Raw genomic sequence first — 23,329 nt, forward strand, 5'->3', positions numbered from 1 at the left:
AGATGAATGCAGCAATGTACAGAGACATCCTTGATGAAAACTTGCTCCAGAGCGCTCTGGACCTCAGATTGGGGTGAAGGTTCATCTTCCAACAGGACAACGACCCGAAGCACACAGCCAAGTTAACAAAGGAGTGGCTTCGGGACAACTCTGTGAATGTCCTTGAGTGGCCCAGCCAGAGCCCAGACTTGAACCTGATTGAACATCTCTGGAGAGATCTGAAAATGGCTGTGCACCGACGCTCCCCATCCAACCTGATGGAGCTTGAGAGGTCCTGCAAAGAAGAATGGGAGAAACTGCCCAAAAATGTGTGTGCCAAGCTTGTAGCATCATACTCAAAAAGACTTGAGGCTGTAATTGCTGCCAAAGGTGCTTCAACAAAGTATGTGAATACTTGTGTACGTGTTATATTTTCGTTCTTTATTTTTAATAGATTTGCAAAAATGTTAAACAAACTTTTTTCACTTTTAACAAAATGTGGAAAAAGTGAAGCGCTGTGAATACTTTCCGGATGCACTGTAAGTTACTTATATTAAATCATGGTTTAAGTTGGTTAGAGAGACTGGCCACCTAAATATTTTATGTTAGCCTGGGTTCAGCTCAAAAACATGGCATTCAAATGTGTCCACAATATTCTGTAAGTTGGAGCAAATGTTTTTGGTATGTTGTAATAGTGGCTGCGTGCTAAACTGAGCTGAACAGAACAGAACTGAGCTGAGCTTGGCTGGGAATTAGGGCCCTCCCCGAGGAAAGTCAACCAGTTTACACAGTCAGATCTGCACCAACTAGAGGAGACACTTTGGACAAGTTAAACAGTGATAAATCTGCATGCCAGCATGATTTAAACCAAGGTCGCTACTTTATGTCGACATTGTGTCATATTGTCGCCCCCGCAGGGCTCATATTGTCTGCCACGTGGCTCTTTAAGAAGCAAGGGATGATGAAAGAGTGAGAGGTACGTATGACAGGCTTAACTCGTGGAGGAAAAAGAACGAGCTTTGATTAATTGCTGTGGAGGTGATTTTGAAGGGAGATGGTGAGGATGAACAGGTGTGTATGTGTAGGTGGTGTTGGCTGTTGCCTTGTTTTTGGGTTTACATGTGAGCAGGTATTTGCTATGAGAGCCAGCACACATAAACAGCGTGTGGATGGAGGTGTAAATGAAAAGAATAAATCATATCTATGTTCAGACTTTATGTTTTGAAGCTGCCGTCAAAAATGTTTTTTTCTGGTGTTGAATGAGGATGAACTAATGAATGAGATAAAAATGAACATTGCAAACCTACACAAATTCAAAGCGATTATCGTATAGGACAACATGGTATGGATTCTTGTAAATATGCTAAGTCTTCGTTTTAGAAAAAGCAGGACTCAACCTGGAGTGCACAGTCTGGAAAGTTTGTTTTTTTAGTTGATTTTTTTTTCTCTCTTAATGTTGTCATCTTTTTAATCAAAAAAGAGAATCACCGAAATGCCCAAATGACTGTAACATCTCTCTTGTTTTTCCCAGCTTCCAGTTAACATAAAATGCTTACATCTACTATTAAGTGAGGTTCCACCACTCCTAACCAAAATTTACATATGTAAAAAACACATGTAAAATAAAAACAATCCTGTTAGATATTAAATTAATATTTTCTTGTTGAGTCACTTTTGATTTACAGTGCTGTTAGCCCATTATCACACGTGCAAATGTTCTGGAATGGACTTTAAAATATGTACAGCATATGCCAAAAAGCAGCACTGCAACCAGCTTCTGGTCATTTTACAAGTTTAATAACGAGAGTTTCTCACCAAAGGGGAACTATTGTGGGAAGAAAATGTCCTAATACTACATTATACAAGAACCAAGTGTACCCTAGCTGTGAAGTATGGTGTCTTGAAGGAAGAACAAAAAAAAAAATCAACTATCCCAAATGAGATAAAAGCTTATGGATGCATTTTGGATATAATAGTCACCCGTGTAGTAAAAAAAGCTTTACCGCACTCATGCAGTATGTTAGTTTTTTGACTCGAGATACACATGCTGCAGTGGGCTTAATGTGAAAGAAGGATGATTTCACTCACGTCAGTCTGCTGCAAAACCTAACAGAATCTAATGCAGTCGAGGTAACTGACCCAGGTTATTGTGGATGGTTGTGGCTGAGTTGGTAGAGCGGATTGGTGGTTCAATTGCCTTCTCATATCCACATGCAGAAGTGTCCTTGGGAAAGAAACTGAACCCCAAGTTGCTCCTGCTGGCAAGCGAGCACCTTGCATGGCAACTCTGCTGCCACTCATGTGCGAGTTTGTGAGGTAAAAACTGCAAAGTGCTTAGTAAACCACAAAGGTAAAAAAAAAACATGTGCACACTGTTTACTGCATATGAATAAGGCGAAGAAATGTCAGTGTGTCCATCCATTTTTCGGTGCGTAAAGTGGCTAGTCCAGTCATTTAAAACATTACTGGCAGCCTCACAGTAATTTAATGACACAACAGTGAAATGAAAACTCTACACATAGACACATCTATTAAGTTTGTTCAATTGGAAATAGATTTTGAATTTAAAATTAATTATCAATACGATTTAAATTAAATTAAATTGCGTCCCCAAAAATCTAAAACAATTAATAAAATGACTCTAATATTTATGTCCCTATGGTTGGAAAAAACATAAAAAATACAACAAGTAAAAACACATTTCTGAAAGTCCGGCAAGATGGTTGTAGATCGTGCAAGACTTCAGCACGTTGCAGCGATGCATTTTATCTCCTCTGTGGTAGGGCTCTGAGGCAAGATGCTGCCAAATGCAAGCAGACGTCGGTCTTTAAAATGTCTGTAGCTCTGGTTTGATGAATGATGTAACCTCACCTGAGCAGGTTGCAGTGCCTCCCCAAACTGCCCACGTCTGTGCAACGCAACTCCAGATGGGCAGAAAACATTGTTTTACTAAATAATCCACCTCCGGCCCGCATACTCCAGCCAGTTAATGTGGGCCATTAGAGTACATGTAGGATAATTGGCCATTATGTTCCATTGAAAAGCAGTCCATCCAACATTACTGGCCGGTCGAGAGTACACATTACATTAGCGAAGCTATTCTCTGAGCTTCAGGACTCACACGAGTTAAGATTTGTTAATTGGAGGTTGGGGGTTGTGAAGGTTGTGGGGGCTTAAACACAGTGAGGGTTATTTTAATTAAATACAAGATTCCTTTCTTTTCTTTTAACAATTTGTTAGACCATCAAATCCCATGATGCATGTAGTTGTTTGACTGTATATACTACATGTTGTACCACCGGTTAAGCTGTGCACAAAAGCTTCTTTGTGAGTAAGGAGAAGACTTCAGTATTAATAGGATAAAAGGACTTGATAAAAGCTCAAAGCCCCCTTTTTTTAATTCAGCTTTATAAGTTGCTGTGTTGCTGCCAACAGCTTGACTACATGCATTTGCTTTTGTGGGTTGTGATGTACTGTAGTTGCATAGGTAGAGCCGGTTTTTCCTTTGTTTCTTTTTTCCTGCTGACACATACAGTACTCAAGGGTGGTCTCCAAATCATTCATGTGTGTGTAGCCTTGGCCCCTCTCTTTCACTGTGAAAATTGAAGGGTTTGATCAGCTGCTTGGATCAATAACTTGCACACTCTCACAGTTTGTACTTACTTGACACCTGACCTCCACTGTTTAATAGGTTTAGCATGTAGCTGTTCATTCTCTTTGAGGGTATAGGGAGATTATGGGCGGACAGGTTTTGGGATATTTTAGAGTTGTCTAAATTACACCGTGTTTTGCCAGAGCAGTGTCATCTGTGACATTAAGGAGTGTCCGTTAGGGAATTTTTGTGCAGGTTTCATAATAATAGTCAATAAATAATAACAATACCAATATACAGTTGTATTTTTCAAGCTAGAACTATATTTTGAACAAGGCCTATTGGAAAAATCGGTTGTTGTTGTTGTCCAGTACAACCAACTGCTCGGTCCCCCCTCTTGTCTGAAGTGGCTATAAAATTCAGTAATTGCACCCGCTTTCTTTGTCCCTTCTTCGCCACCTGATGCCTCCCTCGTTTTGGAGAATAATTGCATCTCTTCTGACAAAATGATCTGCTGTGATGAGAGACGTGTCTGTGTGTGTATTCCCGTACTTGTGTGTGTGTGTGAGACACTGAAGAAGAAAACACCAAAAGGAAAATAGGAGAAATGTTTGTGTGTTCAGAGTTAACTTTTGCTTCACTGATAATAGGCATAAAAGACATGGACTGATAGTTAGTAAACAAGACTGGATACCGTTTACATGTTGTCAGAGTTCATGTTATTAAATCTCTCTGGGAGAATTGTTTCATCTTCCTATGTAATGCATTTAGCCTTAGTACTCTAACATGCATATCCCAGAACTAACTTAGGTTTTAAAGTCAACGGATTCCTTTCTTTTTGTATTATTGTTTATAGAAAATATATTTTTTTTTAGACTTCGGTCAAACTATTTCAAATGAAATTAGAAATCCCTCTTCTGGTCAGCTGATTAAGATCGGGGCTTCTTCATGCTCTGCCTCACAATTCGGAAGCCCAAATATCATAAAGGGCACTTATCTGTTTACATCTCTTACTGAATAATGTCCTTGTTATTAATAGTAATGAAACAAATAAGGAAGACAAGCTTGAAGCCTTTTATAGGCCTTGCCGTCATCAGCACATATTTTATGTTGACAATGAGACATTGAAATACACAGTAGTTTAAAACATTAGTTACATTTCCTTTTAATGCAGTGTACCCAGAGACATGCAGTATATTGTGAGACATTAAGACTACAGTCAAAGAGGTAGAGGTGCAGAGGAAGAAGAGGAAACTTTTCTTTCCACAATAAAATCTTTCTCTATTCTTCTCTCCCTTTTCTCCCACCCCTCTTCTTTCCAGTGGAATTTCAAGGACATGTCTTAAAATAAGCACATTTTCTGAAAACTGTGGCGCAGGCAGATGTTTAAATGACTGTTCCATGGTGGAAAGCAGGTCGACTAGCAATGAACAGTCAGGGTCTTAGAAAAAGCATGAACAAAGAGTTGTTTTCAAGGCGGACTGGATTTTCTGTCTCACTGGCAGAGAGAATCCATGTGAGACACAAGCTATTGCTAATTGAACGCAGGGCCGATGCGCTAACTTGAATGATTGTTTCACACCCCAACTATAAATCCTTCTCCGCTGCTCCTGAGGTGCAAATGGAACTCGACTCTTCCCCCTCAGCCATCTTCACTCTTCCAGCTTCTTCTGCTCTGTTTTTCTAATTAATATAAAGCTTAATATAAAGCTTAATATAAAGCGATAACGTTGGGAGGTATATTTTGGGAATATAAATGCTGGATCATTAGATTCTTAATAACTATAATTGTTTTGCTTCTACAATCAATTGCACCTAACTTCAACTAACTGGAATCAGCTACTGCTCGATTGCGAATAACTTGTCAGATCCAAAGTGACTTATTATAATATGTTGTTAATAAAATATTTCCAGATGTAAATGCATTTCTTTCTGACTAACAGTAACATTCAATACTAACAAATGCTCCTGTACAAAGAAACAAAACCCAATTAAGACTTAATGTTTTCTGTGATGAAGTGTCTACTTTGGGTATTTTTCAAGTATGTGGAATATCTTTTAAGTACTGGATGCAAAAAAAAAAAAAAAAAAGGCTGCAGAAAGCTTTTTCCTAAAACTAGATTGCATCCAACACTCATTACTGTGTATAGAGAACCACGCAGAATAGATATGAAGGACACCGAGTACTTGACACAGACTGGAAAAGGAGCACTGAACAAGCCAACATCACTGTATATAGGTGGGGTAAAAGAAACAGCAAGCACTAGAGGGCACTCTCTATCTCCCTACCCCACTTTACTGCTCTCCTTTACACACACGCACGCACACATGCACAGAGAACATGCTGAACATTCAAATATGAAAGTCAGAATGAGATGTTCTCACAGCTACTAGGAGACAATCAATTTGAATTGTATTAATCAGTGCTTGCACTCAGGCCCTCTCTCGTTCACTATTCAATTACAACTGTTACATCTCATCCCGTTTTTGCTCTCTAGCTCTCCTCTTCCCTCTCTCTGCTCTCCTCTCGCTCTGTCTGGGTCTATATCTCTGTCTCCTACTGTAGCCGCTATCTATATTAATATTTCCCCATTGTTTCTTTTTTTTTTGTCCTTGCAGAGGCGTAGATGATAGATTTTAACCGAATGAAAAGCCCTTCTGTTGAGATTGAAAAGCTCCTCAAACACATCACAGCAAACCCTTCCTCTTTTCCTCCTTCTCTCCTCGTCCTGTTGTCCCCTCCTCGCTCACTACTCCTCCTTCCTTCCTTCCTTCATTCCCTGCAGTAAGTCTCCCTCTTCCTCTCTCTGTCTTCACCCCATTTTCCTTCTTGACATTTATGCTTCATCTGCTGCACCCTGTGTGCATCTTGCTAGCCCCACGCACATTTTTTTTTTTTTTTTTTTTTTTTTCTGAAATCCTTTCTTATATCTCCCTCCTCTCCCCTTGCTCCTATGCTAAATGGGCTGCATTACTGTAATGAGCTGGTAATTTATGGAGGCGTGCAGGACTTGTATCATTTGCCCATTGAGCATTTGGCCTCCTCAAGCTCACCCACTTCCCCCTGGAAACACAAGCACGCACTCTCAAAGTGAAGTCCAAACACACACAGAAAAACTGTCAGGGTATATACTGCACACACACACACACACACACACACACACACACACACACACACACACACACACACACACACACACACACACAATGACACACAAAATTTACACAAAATTAACCCTTTACCTACCCCAGGAAAAGTAGTACAGCAGCAACAGCTGTGACCTCTGTATCGGTGTGCACACTGGACCTGTTCAGCCACAGTAGTAATGTGCAGACACAAGCAACCTGGTATACAATCATGTTCATATGTTTAAAATAAAAAGATAGAAAACCAATGAACAAAATGTAGTTATGTTTGCAAGTGTGAGGCAGCTACTGCAGCCAGCTGTACTGGTTAAAACTTGTGTTTCACCCTCCAAGAATTGTGTTTAAAAGTGTGTTAAAAACCTACATTTTCTTTGAATTTAAAAGTAGAAAAGTGGTGTGTTTGTTGTACAGCTCTGCAATTTGTGCTTTTTTATTTTTATTTTATTCTAATATATGCATATAAATGGAAATGCAGCCATTTCCTTCAAGGGAAAAAAAAATAGTCACCACATGTTTACTTGATTTAAAATTGAGGCTGGTATCTTAGAGGAAAACTGTAAAAGATGGAAATGGCTTGTTTGTTTTAGGCCACCACCGAGCTCTTCATTTGAGGAAGAGCATTTTTTGATGAATGTTCTTTGGTTCCCAAAGAAAAGGAGGAAGGACAAAAATGAAACGTTCAGGGAGGTAAGTTCAATGAAAGAATGAGTAAAAGATGCAAACAGTGGGGGAGCGTTGTCAGACGCTGTTGTCTTTCTTTGCTCGTAACCTGAGGGAGGATTAAAGGAAATGTAAAGGTTCAACTTCACATGCCTCTGAGTTTATAAATAATATGCATGTTTGAATTGTACACTATACCAATGCACAGGGATGGCCTCCCACGGGGATGTCAAGCACCATGGCGACAGGCACTGACCCCAGTCGTAAAGAGGTTAAAGGTCAACACGGCTACTGAGCTAGTGACAGAGACCCTGAACAGAGGAACATCCTTTAGAGAGGATCAGAAGGAGGAAGAGAGACAGACAAGGGGGGGGGGGGGGGGGTAAGAAGAAGGGGTGAGGGTAAAGCAAACATTGGAGGGAAGAAAGGGAGGCATGACAGGGTGAGAGAGACTGTGAGAAGAGAATAATGTCGGAGGTGAGATGACGAGCCAAGCAAGAGAGGAGGGAATCGAGTAAATGATGGGAAAAGACGGTGCGGGGTAGACGAGAGGGTCAATAACGAATCACTTTGTAGGATTTGGTATGTGATCTTTTGGCACACAATACACTGGCCCACGTGGTGTCAGAGAAAGCAATAAAAGGCGCATAAGCAGAAATGTAGGAGCCTGTTTGTTTGCTAATGTATGGAGAACAAAAAGGTATTTTTCATTGCGTGGTGATTTAATGTAAAAAGTTTTCCTCAATACGATTCATGGCTGATTATATTCAAGCTGAACTACAATAGTTGTCAGTGGGTTCTAAAAACACTGAGGTGGATTATAAAGCCAGTGATATTCAAGTGGATAAAACATTTGTGATGACATAAACTTATCTATTTGCTGTATTCTGCGTATAATGAGGAGAAAATAGATTTCCCAACACACCCTTCACATTTTCCCTTGTTCCATTTGGACAAATTACCGTTTAAAGAGGAACTCTTACACAGTTCTTCAGCTGCACATTTGGTCTATTGTGTATTTCTCACTCCGGCTCTGTGCTTTGTGTTTTTATGAGACATTCTGACTACGCCACGGTTTCAAAACAAGGTTCTTAAACTGTCATTTTGCATTTAAGAGCACTTATCAATTTCATAGACGCCGTCAAAGAGGCAGTCTCAAGTAAGACATGAGTTATTCTGTGTGCGTCTGAAATGAGCCTTGGGAAAGGTTAACCATAAACTGAAAAAGATGTTTGATCTATAGCCAGGTATTGATCAAAAACACTGTCTGAGCTCATGAAAATGTACACGTGTGCACGCCGGTGCACGCCGGTGCACTTCAGTCGAGTGTGCGGTGTATGCAGTAATGGCACCTGACGTGTGATTTGAGTTACGGCCAGGTATTGATCAGAAAACATCACGGCAGCTTTAAACTTTGCTAAAGAGCTTTTGGTGAGACCTGACTAAGTGCTGTTATAGACTCCTAAGCCATTAGATCTGTTTCTCACAAGAGTTCGGTCTTGTGAGAAACAGAAGAAAAGAACATGTTGAGTGTCAAAGGATTTGCTTTTTCACATAGAAATGGCAGGTTTTTTTTAATCAGGGATGGACATTTTTCTGCTTTTTTTTGTTTTCTCTTTTTAAACATTATTAATGTTACTCCTTTGTTTTGTTTTCCTTCTGAACTTTACAAATCCTGTTCTCTGTTCTACATTGTGACAGTTTCAAATTCATACTCTCCAATCAACCTGTTGTTTTATGTTCTCTTATATAATATTGTTTTAAGATCTTGAACTTTTCCATGCTCAGATCTTTGACTTTTCTCTTTTTATGGTGTTCCTGTTTATATAGCAACATGATTAAACAAGTGTTTAATCCAGACCATCTGTTTTAAATTCAGATAATCTATTTTTACCTCTATGCAGCTGATGTCAGTATTCTTGTATAGGTTTACCACTCAGAAAACTGCTTTTTTCCCCTTCATCTTCTTCTCATTTCCCAATGTTGGTTTTCCAACATGTTATGTCAAACTGAGAGAAAATAGATTAACGCTAGCACAGCCTTTAAATTTCAAAACAATCATGATAGAAGAGGTACAATAATTATTCATTCTTTGATTAAGAAGAATTGTCTATTGAATTATTAAGTTCTTTGTTTCAGACTACTCATTCAAGAAAGATTTGAAGTCTTAAGTAGAGTGAGAAAATGTCGCCCATTTTATTGGCTTTGCTTGAGGTTCAGGTTTGCACGTGGATGGTCAATAAAACTTAAGGTTACCCTAAAGATTTTCATACTGAGAGTTGAGAGTTGACACAAGAACTATAATTCAGTTTCGTGAGACATGACGTCCTCTACATGGCATGTTCACCTATCTCCATCGACACTTTCATGACAACATTTTATAGTCCCATACCGTCTGCATGGCACATTTGTGTTCTTACTGGTTTTAGGATCAAGGGAAGGAACGGGCATTAGTCAAGCCTCTCCTTGGGTGGGTCTGCCTGCTGTTAACGGCCTACTGACCTAATTGTTGTGCAACTAACTGGTATTGGGTCATTTGTTTTAGGGCTGTTTCAGGGACTAAGTAGTCCTCTAATTCACACACAGATAAAACAAAAAACACACACACACACAGACACACACAGTTGTGCAATCGTAACAGATTGAAGGGTTTTGTCAGGAGTCTGGGAAGAGGGAGTGTGTGTCTGGTTAATGATTCCCGCTGGGTTAAAGCGGACAGAGTGGACTGTTAAAGGCTAGAGATAAGGCATAGAAACAGACTTTGTGGCACTCTGAAGGCTGACTGGGTGTATTAGACGGAGTCAGAGGGGTATTTTAAGGAGGAAAGGGTGTAAAAGTGTGGGCATGGCCTGGCAAGTGACTAAAAGAAAAAAGAAAAACTGTCCCGTGTGGCTGTCACCAACGTCCTGTGAGGGAATATTCACTACACTGCAATGATGCCACTAATTCAATATTTAAATATATGTGGTTGAAAATCGAACCGTTCTTATATTTATTAATGGATAGATTATTATGTAGTCTCAATGATACAAACAGATACAACATGTTATGCTTTAGCAATGCCCCATCACAAAACTAAAAGAACAGCTGTGATCTTAGTAACAAGCTCTTTTACCTTCAAGACGAGTTTAAAGAGTATTAAGATTGGCCGAAAAAGCTATGGTGTGTTAACCTGTACTCTGTCTCAGCAGTATGTAGGAGCAGCCAGTTTTCTTCTGGACCCTAATAAGCGTGACGTAAGAGGGGCCCATTTCTGGGCTCTGGATCCAATAGTAGCGTGTAATTACCTTTAAGACCTGCTCCCTATGCTAAAGGATTAGCCATAATCCATAACCAAAGCCATAACTATTGCTACGCTACTTTAATTCCAGTTAGACGCATGCAACAAGCAGTTCAGCGAGTAGGATGCCGCCTGTCTTCATCTTTGTCCTCTTCCCTCTTCTTCACTCCATCTCCTCATCTCTCCTAGGTTCTCATTTAAAGTAGAGTTTGGTGAGCTTTATGGTCCTCCATGTGTGATGTCACAATTGAGGAGCAGTTTTGCTGTTGCACTCAATCCAAAAAATAGAAACAGAGAGAGACTATGTGAGAGAGACAGAAAGGAAAGGGAAAAAGGTGCGGAGGATTAATACCCTCAAAGGAGAGGTGCACTGGAGCAGAGGTGCTGTATGTTTGAAATAGAGCTTAATATCCTGCTTTTACTGCTGATGGTAAAGGGAAGCTCAAAAGCTAAAACAGTCCGTGGGTGTGTGTGTGTGTGTTGTTTTCTCTTTCTTCATGTTGTCTTTGGAGAAGAAGAATGATCATATAAAACTTCCACTCAGTTTATACAGATAACATGCACACAAACAATACTATTGGCCTGTGAGTATGTCAATATTAGCATTTAATGGGCCCTTTTCTAGGGTTTTCGCTGAATGTAGATACCTATACACCAGAGCAGTCTGGTTATTATATTAAAATCATTCAATATCTGTCTTACATGAACACAATTCTGCTGCATTTTAATTAGTTGAAAGATCTTTTTCATCAGTCAGAGCATTCACAATTTCTCCCTAATCTACTTCAGTGAATGACAACAGTGTTGCACATCATAAACAGCAATGCACTAAATTCCTTCAACATGTGTATGAGGCAGTGATTGAATGGTGAAATTAAAAACAAAATGAATCTCAAAAACCCTGCTTTGAGCCATTTGTTGTGGGAAACATTTTTGGATTGAAAAGACAACAATTCAGTTCAATTCAATTTTATTTATATCATGCCAAATCACAACATAGGTCAACTCAGGACACTGAGAAAAGTAAGATCCTTGGCATAGAACCTTACAACAAAATAATGACAGTAAATAGATAAGAATACAAATTAGTAGAGATACCTGAAACATCACCACAAAATACAATCTGGTGAGACTATCAGAGGCACAAAAAAAAAATGACAAAACCCTACCAAACACAGAGAGATGACCCTTTTTTAAACCTTTATTTACCTTTATTTATACTTAATTGCATTGAGAGAAACAATCTCTTTTTTTTAGGGATGCACTGTTAATATTCAAGTTTACACTCATTCACACCTTGAGGCTGCCTTTTACAGCCACAGTCTGATCTTTTGGCCCCTGAGCAGCTTCACTGGAACGGCTGGGAGTTAATGGCCTTGCTCAAGGGTATGTTAGCAGTGATACTGAGGGAGGGGAAAACACTGCTGCCACACTTTCTGTACCCAGATTTAATTTGCTCGCAAGCCACCTCATCCAGTATTTTTTTTAAATTGGTACTTTTAACAATATCTGTGCATGGAAACTACAATATCATAAAGGTTAGGGGATGGTTGTAGGAGGTACATTTCAGTAATGGTTAAAGTTAAGGGAAAGAAAAGATTCCACTCAGAACATAACATAGGAAAACAAATGTTAATTTATTTGTGTGTCCTGTGGTAAAGTGTGATGTGATACACATCAGCCCCGACATTTATATGAATAAATGTCTGGAGTATTTAAAGTTCTTAAAGAACCAGTTTGTAGGATTTAGGGAGACCTATTGACAGAAATTGATTCATAATATTGTTACTGATAGTTTATAATCACCAGAAACTAAGAATCGTGTTCGTTACTTTAGAATGAGCCCTTCATAACTACATATGTCGCCGGTCCTCTTCCACGGAGGCTTGTCGCACCGCCATGTTTCTACAGTGGCCTTCTGTGTTTTTTGAGTTTTGCAGCCACCATGATGCCACAAAATCCTACAGACTGCTTCTTTAAGAGTATATTCACTGAGTTCATCCCGTTGGAACTCATTCTCCACAGCACAGTTCACATGACTTATTGTGACATTCACTTATTTTAGCAACCCCACTGGAACCCCCCCCCCCCCCCCCCCCCCCAAAAAAAAAAAAAAAAAGTTAACACCTACAGCCTTAGACAATAGTATGTTCAGCCTACTTGAGTCTCGATGAATAATGCCGACCTGTTAAGTGTCCCATTGTCCTGTGTGTGTGTGTGTGTGTGTGTGTGTGTGTGTGTGTGTGTGTGTGTGGGTGGGTGGGTGGGTGGGTGTGGGTGTGAATTGGTGAGGAGTGCTTATTCTCAATGGTGAGGGAAAGCCTGTTGTAGGTCACCTCTGTGATAGCTCCATCTCTCCTTATCACCCCTTCACTCCGTCTATCTGTCCTTGCCCATCACTCTTCCTCTCTATCTCTCCCTCCCTCTCTTTCTGCCACTCACTCACCTTTCCAATCTGCCTCTCCACTTCAAACTTCACATCCCATCCACAAGGTTATCGCACATCCCCTACTAAAACAGTCCGTGGGTGTGTCTCTCTATATGTGTGTGTGTGTGTGTGCGTGTGTGTGTGTGTGTGTGTGTGTGTGTGTGTATTATTTTCAGATGCTAGACATCAAAGTCACTTTTTCGTTGTACTGTCTACCTCATCATTTAAACATTTCAGGGTCTGCTGATTGCCTCTGTTTCTCCCTCTCTTTCTCTCTCTCTCACACACACACTCGCACACATACACAAAGCACAGTAAACCCACGTATGCACACACCGCCACAAAATGGTATGTGTCATCTGGTTTACATCAGATCAGAGGCTGATTGGGAAAATGCCCATGCCCTCAGCACACTGCCTTTTCCCTGCCCTCTGGCTAATTAATTTCCCAGATCGAGCATGTCCCACCATAAAGTGCTCTCCCTCCTCGTGTCACACTCAATCTGTTCCTCCTCTCTCCTGTGTCTATCTTCTAAGCCTGGCTGATTTCGGTTCCCCTGGCCTCTGATTGCGTTTGCCCAAAATGTCAGGCCAAAGAGCATCACCTCGTAGAGCCTCTCTAATTTTATCTTTCTTTCTCCTTATATCCTAATATCCTTATCTGACTTGGATGATACAGTTCAGTTTTTGTCACATCAAGTTCATGTACAAGTCCACAGACCAGAAGGCTTTTTACCATCTAAACTGAGGGAATGTGAACATTCTCTGATTCCTTTTAGTTCTCACAACTTTAAATTTGTAAATTCTCAGCTCACCACAGGCCAAGGCAACAGTCCTTCTCTTGTTTCCCACCTATGTTTGTGTGTTTCAAGTGCTTTACTTGGTATGTTGTTTACTGCATTCGTTTTGACACTCTGTGTGACCCTGGTCAGTTTGGCTGGGTACTTTAAAGACGAGCACAGTGTGTTAATCAATCAGACAGTGAGGCCACACTTGGCCAGGTCAGACAGGCATCAAAGGAGTTAAGTGACATCCGCACGGTGCTTAATGAGGTCGCCTTACACTGTTTTTACACTCCGCATGACATATATGTGCTTATGCATGTATATTTACACACGTGTAAACACACTCCTGTGAAAGCGTATTCACATTTCTGCCCTACACAAATCACTGTAATATTATGAACGCATAAGAAAACACACGCACGTGTACATGTATACATACACGCTCACAGAGAATTGAAGTTCTTAATGTTCCTACATGCAAAAAAAAAAATAATAATAATTTTGATAAGGAAAATATATTTTCCTACAGTTACACTATGTACTTTAATGGGTTAAAATAAGTTACAGATAAAATAATCAAACAAGGATGTCTATTTTTGGCTAATCTAGCAATTTCAATGCTTAACATATCAAGGGACATTATCAGATTAATGTTCGATGGATAGAAAGATACCCAGCACAAGGGATTGCACTCATACTTTTTTTAATGGTATAATACAATCTCAGACATATTCATATTATCTCACCAGTGTTTATTGTCCTATTGCTAAACTGTAGTTACGACAGGCGTATATTCAAGTCCTGCACTACAGGCCTTTATGTAACCTTTCTTTTTAGGGTTGTTACAAAACACAGCAAAATTGAAACCAGCTTGACCTTTTTCTTCCAAAACTGCATGTCAGTATTGGTAACAGTTTTCCTAGTGGGAGGAAGAAATGCAACTTGCGGTGTCAGCTTGAAAAATAGCTCAGGCATCCCTTGTAACTTCCACAACTTAAAAGGGTGAGAAGTGAAAAGAGGTTTGCTTTTGGTCATGGGCATACAGCAGCACAGTGCAGAGGGCAAAGCTGAGGCTAAGTTTTTAAACGCACACAAAGACCTGAATGAATGTCTTCAGCATTAGACATGACAGTTTGTGCTCTCTGGAATACATCAGCCATAATAAGCCTTTTTTTCTGTTGTCCCTCCTGCCATATTCATACACACACACACACACACACACACACACACGCACACTGCAACGCAGCAAATCTTTACCATATACCATCACATCTTTCATAGGCGTTCTGTCTTCATCAGTGGCTAAAATATGGTGTATAGGGTTACTGCAGGCAGTCATGGGGATGGCTTCAGAGCAATAAGATAGCAGTAATGGCACACCATCATTTAGGAGAATGTAATAAGTGAATATCTAATAAGCCTGTAAAAGATGCTTAACCCCTGAAACTCTGAGGTCAGGTACAGAGATAGGAGAGTAAGCTGATTAAGGAAGGTTTCTTCTTACGTTGCGGTCATCACAGGATTGACCAATTCCTGACCCCGCTGTTAGGAGTGCGGTTACTTCAGCCTAGAACCACTCTTATGTTTGGATAAATCCGCTATTCATGGTGTTTGATAACAGCTTGCGCCCAATATGAGAAAGTAATAGGTTATGAATCTCTGTCTGGAGATAATGTGGGAGTTAATGGAACACCAAAGATTTACGGTTTTACTCTGTTATTCACCTTCGGTCGACATTTGTCACCAAGGTTCCTTACTAAAAAGCTGCAAGCAGAGCCTTGGAGGAAATTGTGATATTACAAAAGGTCTCAGTGAATTGAGGCTCTGGTTTTAACACAGGGATACCGTTCCTAAAGGCACTAAATGGTCCATGACACTCTGTATTGATTTGTTGATTGATTCACTATTTGGTAAGTGATTGACAATATATGTCAGCCCAAATCCCAGGAGAACCTCAACTAAACAAAAGCACTTGGTTTTAAATGTGATCTCCACCTGTTTCTTGTATGTTGATGTAGCTGTATCCCTCAATGACAGACTGGGTAAACAACAGGTTAAATGTGCCACGCTCAAAATGAATGATATCCAGGATTTAAGGTCAGTCTTTCTCTCTGCTTCTTTTCACACTAACGGGGGAGTGTACACACACATACACACTCAGAGAAGAGACAGTTCCTAAAGCCATTTTCAGGCAGGGCAGCAGAGTGTGTCCTCATTACCGTCTGTGACTGTGTAGTCACCACTCAGTCACAGCTCCTGCTGCCAGAATGGGATTTTCCCCTCTTTCCTCCTCTGATTCTTCCACCTCTTTTTCACCTTAACTTCTCTTGCATATCGCTTCATCTATTTCAGACAGAAAATCATTATCAGTCAGGAAAGACAATTTCCTGCTCCTATGGTCCCTTATACATTGCCAGTCAAAGGTTTTTTTAAAACCCCGTGTTTTTTTTTACCATGCTTTTTCATAAAATTTCAACTATACCCTAAATGAACAGAGATGTTTTTAATTTTATTTGAAATAATTTAGATGCAATTGAAAAGGATCTACATATACAAAGTTAAATTTGCTGGCTGTAACCGTCAGCTTGCTGTTTATCTGACTTACAACCTATAGACTTGTGCTATGTTTGTACCAAGTCTACCGCTGAACACACGCAGGTGCCACAGTGCTGTGGTGCATCATGTGACTGCAGGTATTCATTAGAATTGGTCTTTGTATACCAAATTTACAGTATATTTTCCACTGTAAGTGCCTAACTAGAGGGATCAAGACCTTGGCAATCTGCTGTTAGAAACATTTCTCAATTCAGTGTCTCAACATTCCTCTGAAGCTGCAAACAGAGGGAGATGTAAGTTAATGATGTATTTGAATTAAAAAGCAAAATGTTCAGTCTTATGTCACAGATACATGATTTTTTAATTAGAAAAGTTGTATATTTTTGACATAAATACAAATATATATATCCCGTTGTCAACAAATAAAAACATTTCTGTGTACAATTTTTAGTGTGCTCTGCCACTGTCTGACAAAACAAAGGCATGAGCTCTGATTGCATTCTCTATCTCTGGCAAGCTGAACAAAACTGTTCAACTGTAGTAAAAAGGTTTCACTGAAAGCTCTTAGCCTTTGCAGAAGTAGCCAACGATTTCCATTTGCCACCGGGAGTTGCTGAAATTTACAGTCTCCTGATAGATGATCAAAGGAAGAGGGAGAGAAGCAGAGCACACACAGGGATATTAGACTGTAATGGCAACCAGATGAACTTGTTGATAGACTACTAAACAAGTCCAAATAGCCCAAAACTTGGCTCCCCATGACAAAAGCATTATCTGACTCTTCAGTTTACCAACTTGAGGGCTCAACAAAATGAGTGTTATTTGCTCGTCTCTTTCCCCTTCCAGCTATCTCCAACTACCATATGTTTTCTTTATGAAGCCTGGAGCCTGCCGACATTTACGTTGTAATTCAGTGTAGGCAGGTGGTATGTTCGTCGGTGAGTGCAGCACAGTAATCAGGAAATGTTTGGACAATGTATTCACTGGTACTTCTTATACATTCACAATGTTAGGCACCTGTCTGCTTCTATCTTCCCACTTTGTCAGGTTGAGGGAAGTAAAATGGAAGGGGAACAAGCAGGGACGTCGGTTTGGCAGAGAAGAAGTAGAGAGACTCCTGTTTGATTTGTTGAACTATGAAGCTCTCCTCTGTTATTTGATCTCCTTTTCCTCAGAAATCTCCTCAGTCTCTCTGCGAGGGGGTTTTACCAGCAGCTATACTGTTCAGTACTTGTGTCTTAACAGCAGATGAAAGGTCTGAGCCCAGGTAATCATTTTTTGGATCATGTGATTGAACATGACAAGGGGAACAGGACAGGGAGCCATCATTCTCCTCACGTCTTTCCAGCCTCGCACTCAGGTACACCCAAAAAACACAGGCATCCAAATTTTCAGGAAACTTTACCAGGTCACCGCTAGTCAAAAAAACAACATGTTCTTTTCAGCCATCTGGCGGACTGAAGCCTCTTCCCCATGGTGCTGTTTTACATGAAACATACTGCAGCTTCAAAGTTGCGTTACTGCCTGTTTAGCCATAATGTGCCATTATGCATGGCATCCAAGAGCACACTGGAGCACAAAAGGAACCATATGTGGTGCACTTCAAGTGCCCAAAGCTATATATTACATACGTTACATACTGTACACAAGTTAAGTCTTGAGAGTGAGTGTGTGTGTGTGTGTGTGTGTGTGTGTGTGTGCGCGCGCGCGCGGGTGTGGGCGTGCGTGCGTGCGTGCATGTGTATGCGTACGTGTAAAGAAGCCTTTACATTGCACAGCTACAGCAGTAGGAGGGAGGTTTGAATACATGGAGAAAAAAGCGTGAGATTATTCATTTCCCTTCTCCTGTGGCAATAAGTTCCTGCAACACAAACATACACTCATATACAATATATGTATACACACACAGTCTTTGACAGCAAGTCATAGCCAATGTGCAATGACATCAATGATCTGCTGACTGCTTGTTATTTAATACTCTAATATGTGGAGTGCTGGTCATAAAAATGAGAATGTGAAGGGGGGAGCATTTCAATGTGAAAACAAGTTTTCCCTCCTTCTTGAAGTGAAAATGTCTCAAACTTGTTTTTTGTATTTTTAAAGTTTGAAGTAAAATGGATTTCTTCAAATGAGAAAACAACATCATGGCTTAGTAACTATTTGAAGGTGCTGTCAAAGGCTTTCTGTGTCTTTACCATCCTCCTTTCATCTTTCTCTCATCCCTCTCTCCTCCTCCTACCTTCCCACTCTCATTAGTGATGGTTGTGAGAGTGGAGAACAAAGCCCAGGTCTGCCAATCGATCACCGAGCAGCGCTACCAATCGACTGTTGGAGCACAGGTCTCCTCCACCTACCTAACGGATTGACGGGTCAAAGATTGATGAGGAAGATTGTTGTGTGTCTGTCTGCGTTTGTGTGTTAATGCAACATGTGTCTTGATTTGAGCTAGATTACAGAAGATTTAATCTCATTGTGTTTGTCAGGTGTACATTTCAAATGGTCAGTATAATAGGAACAACACTTGGGAGGCGTGCGTGTGTGTACGTGTGCGCGTGTGCGTGCGTGCGTGTGTGTGTGTGTGTAATTGTATGATTGTATGATTGTGTGAGTGAAGTTATGTATGCACACATGCTCTGGGGTTCAACAAAGCCCCCAGACATTGACCGATATTTGTTTTTAGTGGATACTCTTTACCCTGGCACTTTTTCTCTGTCCTGGCAGCAATAAACATACACACTCTCACACACACACACACACACACACACACACACACACACACACACGAAAGCAAAATTAAATCATACACTGGCATGGAGTCACACTTTACCCTGGCACGGTGTCATCGACTTTCAGTGCTGTGACTCATGCCAACGTTCTAATGGATGAATCCTGCAGCAGTCTGAACAAGAATGGATGTGTGTGAGATTTGTACGTGTGTGTATTGTCAAGGTGTTGTGTAAACATTGGAATTATGTGTCACAGCTGGCCAGATGACTTGCTCCGGTTTCATCTCAAATTTCTGTGTGTCTCTGTGGGAGGACCATGCCGCCACATTTGCATGAGAAAGGTTGTCAGACTAACACATTTTCTTGTCTCCCTTCCCTCCCTCCTTCCCAACCTCCTCCTCCCTGTCTTCTGTCCACAGCTCTGATAGCCATTGGCCAGTACAGCAGCACCATAGAGACTGTGGACGCCGGCTGGTGTAAAGACATCACAGACCAGGGAGCCACACAGATTGCTCAGAGCAGCAAGTCCCTCCGCTACCTGGGCCTCATGAGATGTGACAAGGTAACAAGGCTCAGCCCATAATGTCTGCTGGTGTCTGGTTTCCTGTCAATATGTACTCCATTGTACAGCTCTGTGACGCACTCTCAAAATATACCTCTGAATATTTCAGCAGTTCAGGGTTTTTGTAATATGTACCATTAACCATTTGGGGGGAAATGAGCAGGGTTTTTTTTGTCAAAATGAAAAACATGAAACACTGAAAATGATAATGATAAAAATCAAATCTCTTTCGGTTTTGAAGTATCGTTTACTTAAAATAAGCAGTTTAAGTTTGCAAACTTGGGCCCAATGGCTTTATATTACCAAAGCTGCACTTCTAGATTATAAAAATATTATTAAAGAAAATCTATTTATTTATTTTATGGACCATTTTTCATGTTATATTGCTTCAGTTTTTCTTCTCCCCCTCCGTTTGGAGTCTGCATCTTAAAACACTCAGTTTGGAAGGCCAATTGGAGGGCTAGATGACCACTATCCCTCAAACTGGGGAAACTGGGATTGGCCTTTGGACTTGAAATCTTGGACAGGAATTGCAATGAACATTTGCTGTTAATAATCTAAAGAATCAGTTACCATTAGTGTTAGTCTTACTTTATTCAATACAGCTGTAACCCATTTTTTGTCCTTAAAATACATGTATGTGGGCATGTGTGTATGCATGCCGGTCCACATGTGTCATTACAGACATCATTTTAGGTAGAACAGGGTAATACAATATTTGGTTTTCAGGAAAATCTATGTATTATTGATATTACATGTTAAAAATATATAATAGGGTTGCAATAATTCAGTCTTATGCAAACAATTCTTTAAGTCTAAAAATACGATAAAGCAGTCCTGTTCATTGTTGTACAACAGTGCCGATATTGGCTAATACACCCAGATACTTCAGGAGATCTTTACCTTGGTGTAGCTGGTATATAAAAATCTCTGATAGTTCACAATTTTCTGTCAGTCTAAGGTATATATCTGTTGCCCAACTCTAATGCACATACATAACCACTGAGATATAATTAAACACATTCACGTGAACTGTCAAATGACCCTGGGTTGGGTTGCTGGCCAATTTAGAAGTGTCCAGCGGAGAGGATGTGGGGTAGTTAAGTCTCTGCCGCCTTCGCCCAGTATGTCTGTGTGATACATGTTTGACTCGGCTGCTTGGATGATAAAAGAGGTACAGTGATACGATGACCCCTGTCAAATGTACTGTGAGACGCCTCCGGGTGTGAGGGACAGTCTTGTCAAAGTCACCCTTTCACCCTCATCTGGCCTCTTACCCACCCAATCACTAACCAGATTGAAGCACATGGAGTGGTACTGCCTTGGTAACAACTCCGCCCACTTCTGCAGTTGGTTCAGTGGCGCTTCTGCCACACAGATGCATCCACTTACTGTGGGATCAGTCAGTCTGACATGAGTGGGATGAGGGCAGACAAGGAAGGGAAAGTGAACAGCTGGCTTAACCTAGAAACTTTAGTCCGTGCTGATATTGTACAGTCTGTTGTCTTGTACTGCAGCCAAATGCACAACACGGGCCAGAATCTGACTTCCAGTGGGCTTCTGCACAGTGAATGTAACAAAATGTTTTCGTGAGCGTTTGGTTTTTAGGTTTAAGGCACATTTTAAATGGTAGTTTTGGGCTTTAAATCTCCTGCTGTGCTATGTATAGTGCAAGGAGAAGCGGGCAGGGAAGAAACAGAGGGAGGAGAGATTTAGACTTATAGTCAAGGCTGTTCACCAGGTTGGAAACTCATCATTTGTATTTCTGCATTATAACATCATTGATATCTGTGTGTCATGGCCTCGAGGCTGATCCTATGGATTTTTCTGATAAAAAATTAATACTCTGAGATCGTTAAGTATGACAAGAACATCAGTGTATAATATTTATCTATTTAGACTGTAATAAAATTAAGAGATATGAGGATTAGACATTGACCCTGTATGTAAGGTCTCAGTGATGAAGCAATGTGCTCAATTTATATTATTGCAGACATGAATGTGTATCTATCATATTTATCTATAAGTAATAAAGAGTAACTGCATTACATAGCAGGTGATCACTTAGATTCCATTTTCATTTAGTTCACGACTGCTTCACTGACTCAGTGACCCCAACAATCGATAGCTACAGCCATGCTAATAAAAAATGTGCTCTGGAATGACCTACATCTTTACTGGAATACATTTGTTTTCCTCAGTTTCACCCTACCATATGAATTCATGCCCTTGCCCTCCCCCTGAACAAATTCAGCCATCCCTCTGTCCTTATTTATCTATCCATCTCTCCTCAGATGCGATTTTCATACTCATGATTTAGCCGGAAGGATGGAAAGATAAATAATTAGTCTCCCTCTGGTCTGGAGGGGGAATTTGGGGATGACACAGCTAAATAAAGCAGTAATTGGTGCTATTAGAGTTGTAATGGAGTGTGAATCGAGCAGAGAGAAGAGTTTGACAGTTTCCAAGGTCAGGTACATTGCCAGCTCTTAATCACAGAACTAATTCCCTGCATGCTTGCCCCCTTCACCCATTTCTCTGTCTCCTCTCTTTCACGTCCTAAAATTGTGTTGAGCATTGCAAATGAGCCTGGAGTGCTGGAAAAGATTGTGTGGGAAGGAGATTAGCCCACGGCAACTACTCTCTTTTGGTTCTTTGTGTTGTTGTTCTTGATTGTGTTTAGCTAGAAAGGGAGGAAGGGTAGTTATGGTCAGGTTTCAGGAGTAGAGAGAGAGAGAGAGAGAGAGAGAGAGGAATAGGGGTAATACATACGTTTGCTCAGAGGGAAACAAATAAAAAGTAATATGTTGTTATTACAGAGGAAATGAGAGCTGTATAGCGAGTTAAAGAGGTAAAAAGGTGAGGCAGAGGCAGACCAGGGGACTGTGGTTTCAGAGGGACAGGGGTGACTATGCGCTGCTTTTTTCTCACCTCTTAATCCCTCAAACCTCCTGCTCTCACCTCGCGATTCTTCAATCACCTCATCTAAACCAGTGCTTCTGTTTTATTGTCTGACATTTAATCAGAATTTATTTTAAATTCGGGCATTTACTGGAGCCGACACTCCTCCCCAAACCACTTGGAGCAAGGAGCTGTTTGAAATCTTTACTAAGGTCACTTTGACTGGGTCATTATCAACTGCTGTCTGATTTGAGCTTGTGATTTTTCTGCTGTAAAAGTGCTGCTGCAGGCCCTCGGCCACAATGCTGCTCCATTTCTTCTCTTTGCTTGAGGAAGTCGAAAGACTTCAAAATTCTTCAATTGAAAAAAAGGTCAAATGACGCAAAAAAAAGATATATATATGTGTAACGTGTCAGCAATGTTGGCACCAAGTCTAGCTTTGAGTAGCCTACTGGTAGATTTATGTTTGAACATAATTGCTTTTGGTTTCATCATATTTCTAATAAGTTACATGCTGTGTCTCTTGAATTAATCAAATCAATATTTTCAAATTGACGGGAAATTTGTAATAGTAGAGGTAGTGCTTTCATTGCGTCCTAATTTTTTATTGCTTGCATTTGACTTTTCAACCTCTAACAATGTTGTATCATGCTTTATTTGTACATCACAGCAGTAAAATTCGAAGGCATGTCCAATTCAATCTCGGGGCAAACT

The 23,329-nt window shown here is 40.5% G+C and overlaps 1 protein-coding gene across 1 annotated transcript in view; it reads left to right on the forward strand.

Moving 5' to 3' along the window:
* The window catches only part of fbxl17 (F-box and leucine-rich repeat protein 17), a 221,453-nt gene that overhangs the window by 181,295 nt on the left and 16,829 nt on the right, over positions 1 to 23,329 (forward strand). Inside the window, exon 10 of the mRNA XM_069138868.1 lies at positions 19,572 to 19,714. Coding sequence (XP_068994969.1) covers positions 19,572 to 19,714 — 143 coding nt within the window. The remainder of the gene's footprint in view (positions 1 to 19,571; positions 19,715 to 23,329) is intronic.

Source organism: Embiotoca jacksoni, unplaced genomic scaffold (assembly GCF_022577435.1).
Source record: "Embiotoca jacksoni isolate LCO1_2020_lvr unplaced genomic scaffold, fEmbJac1.0.p SCAF_8, whole genome shotgun sequence".
NCBI lineage: Eukaryota > Metazoa > Chordata > Actinopteri > Embiotocidae > Embiotoca > Embiotoca jacksoni.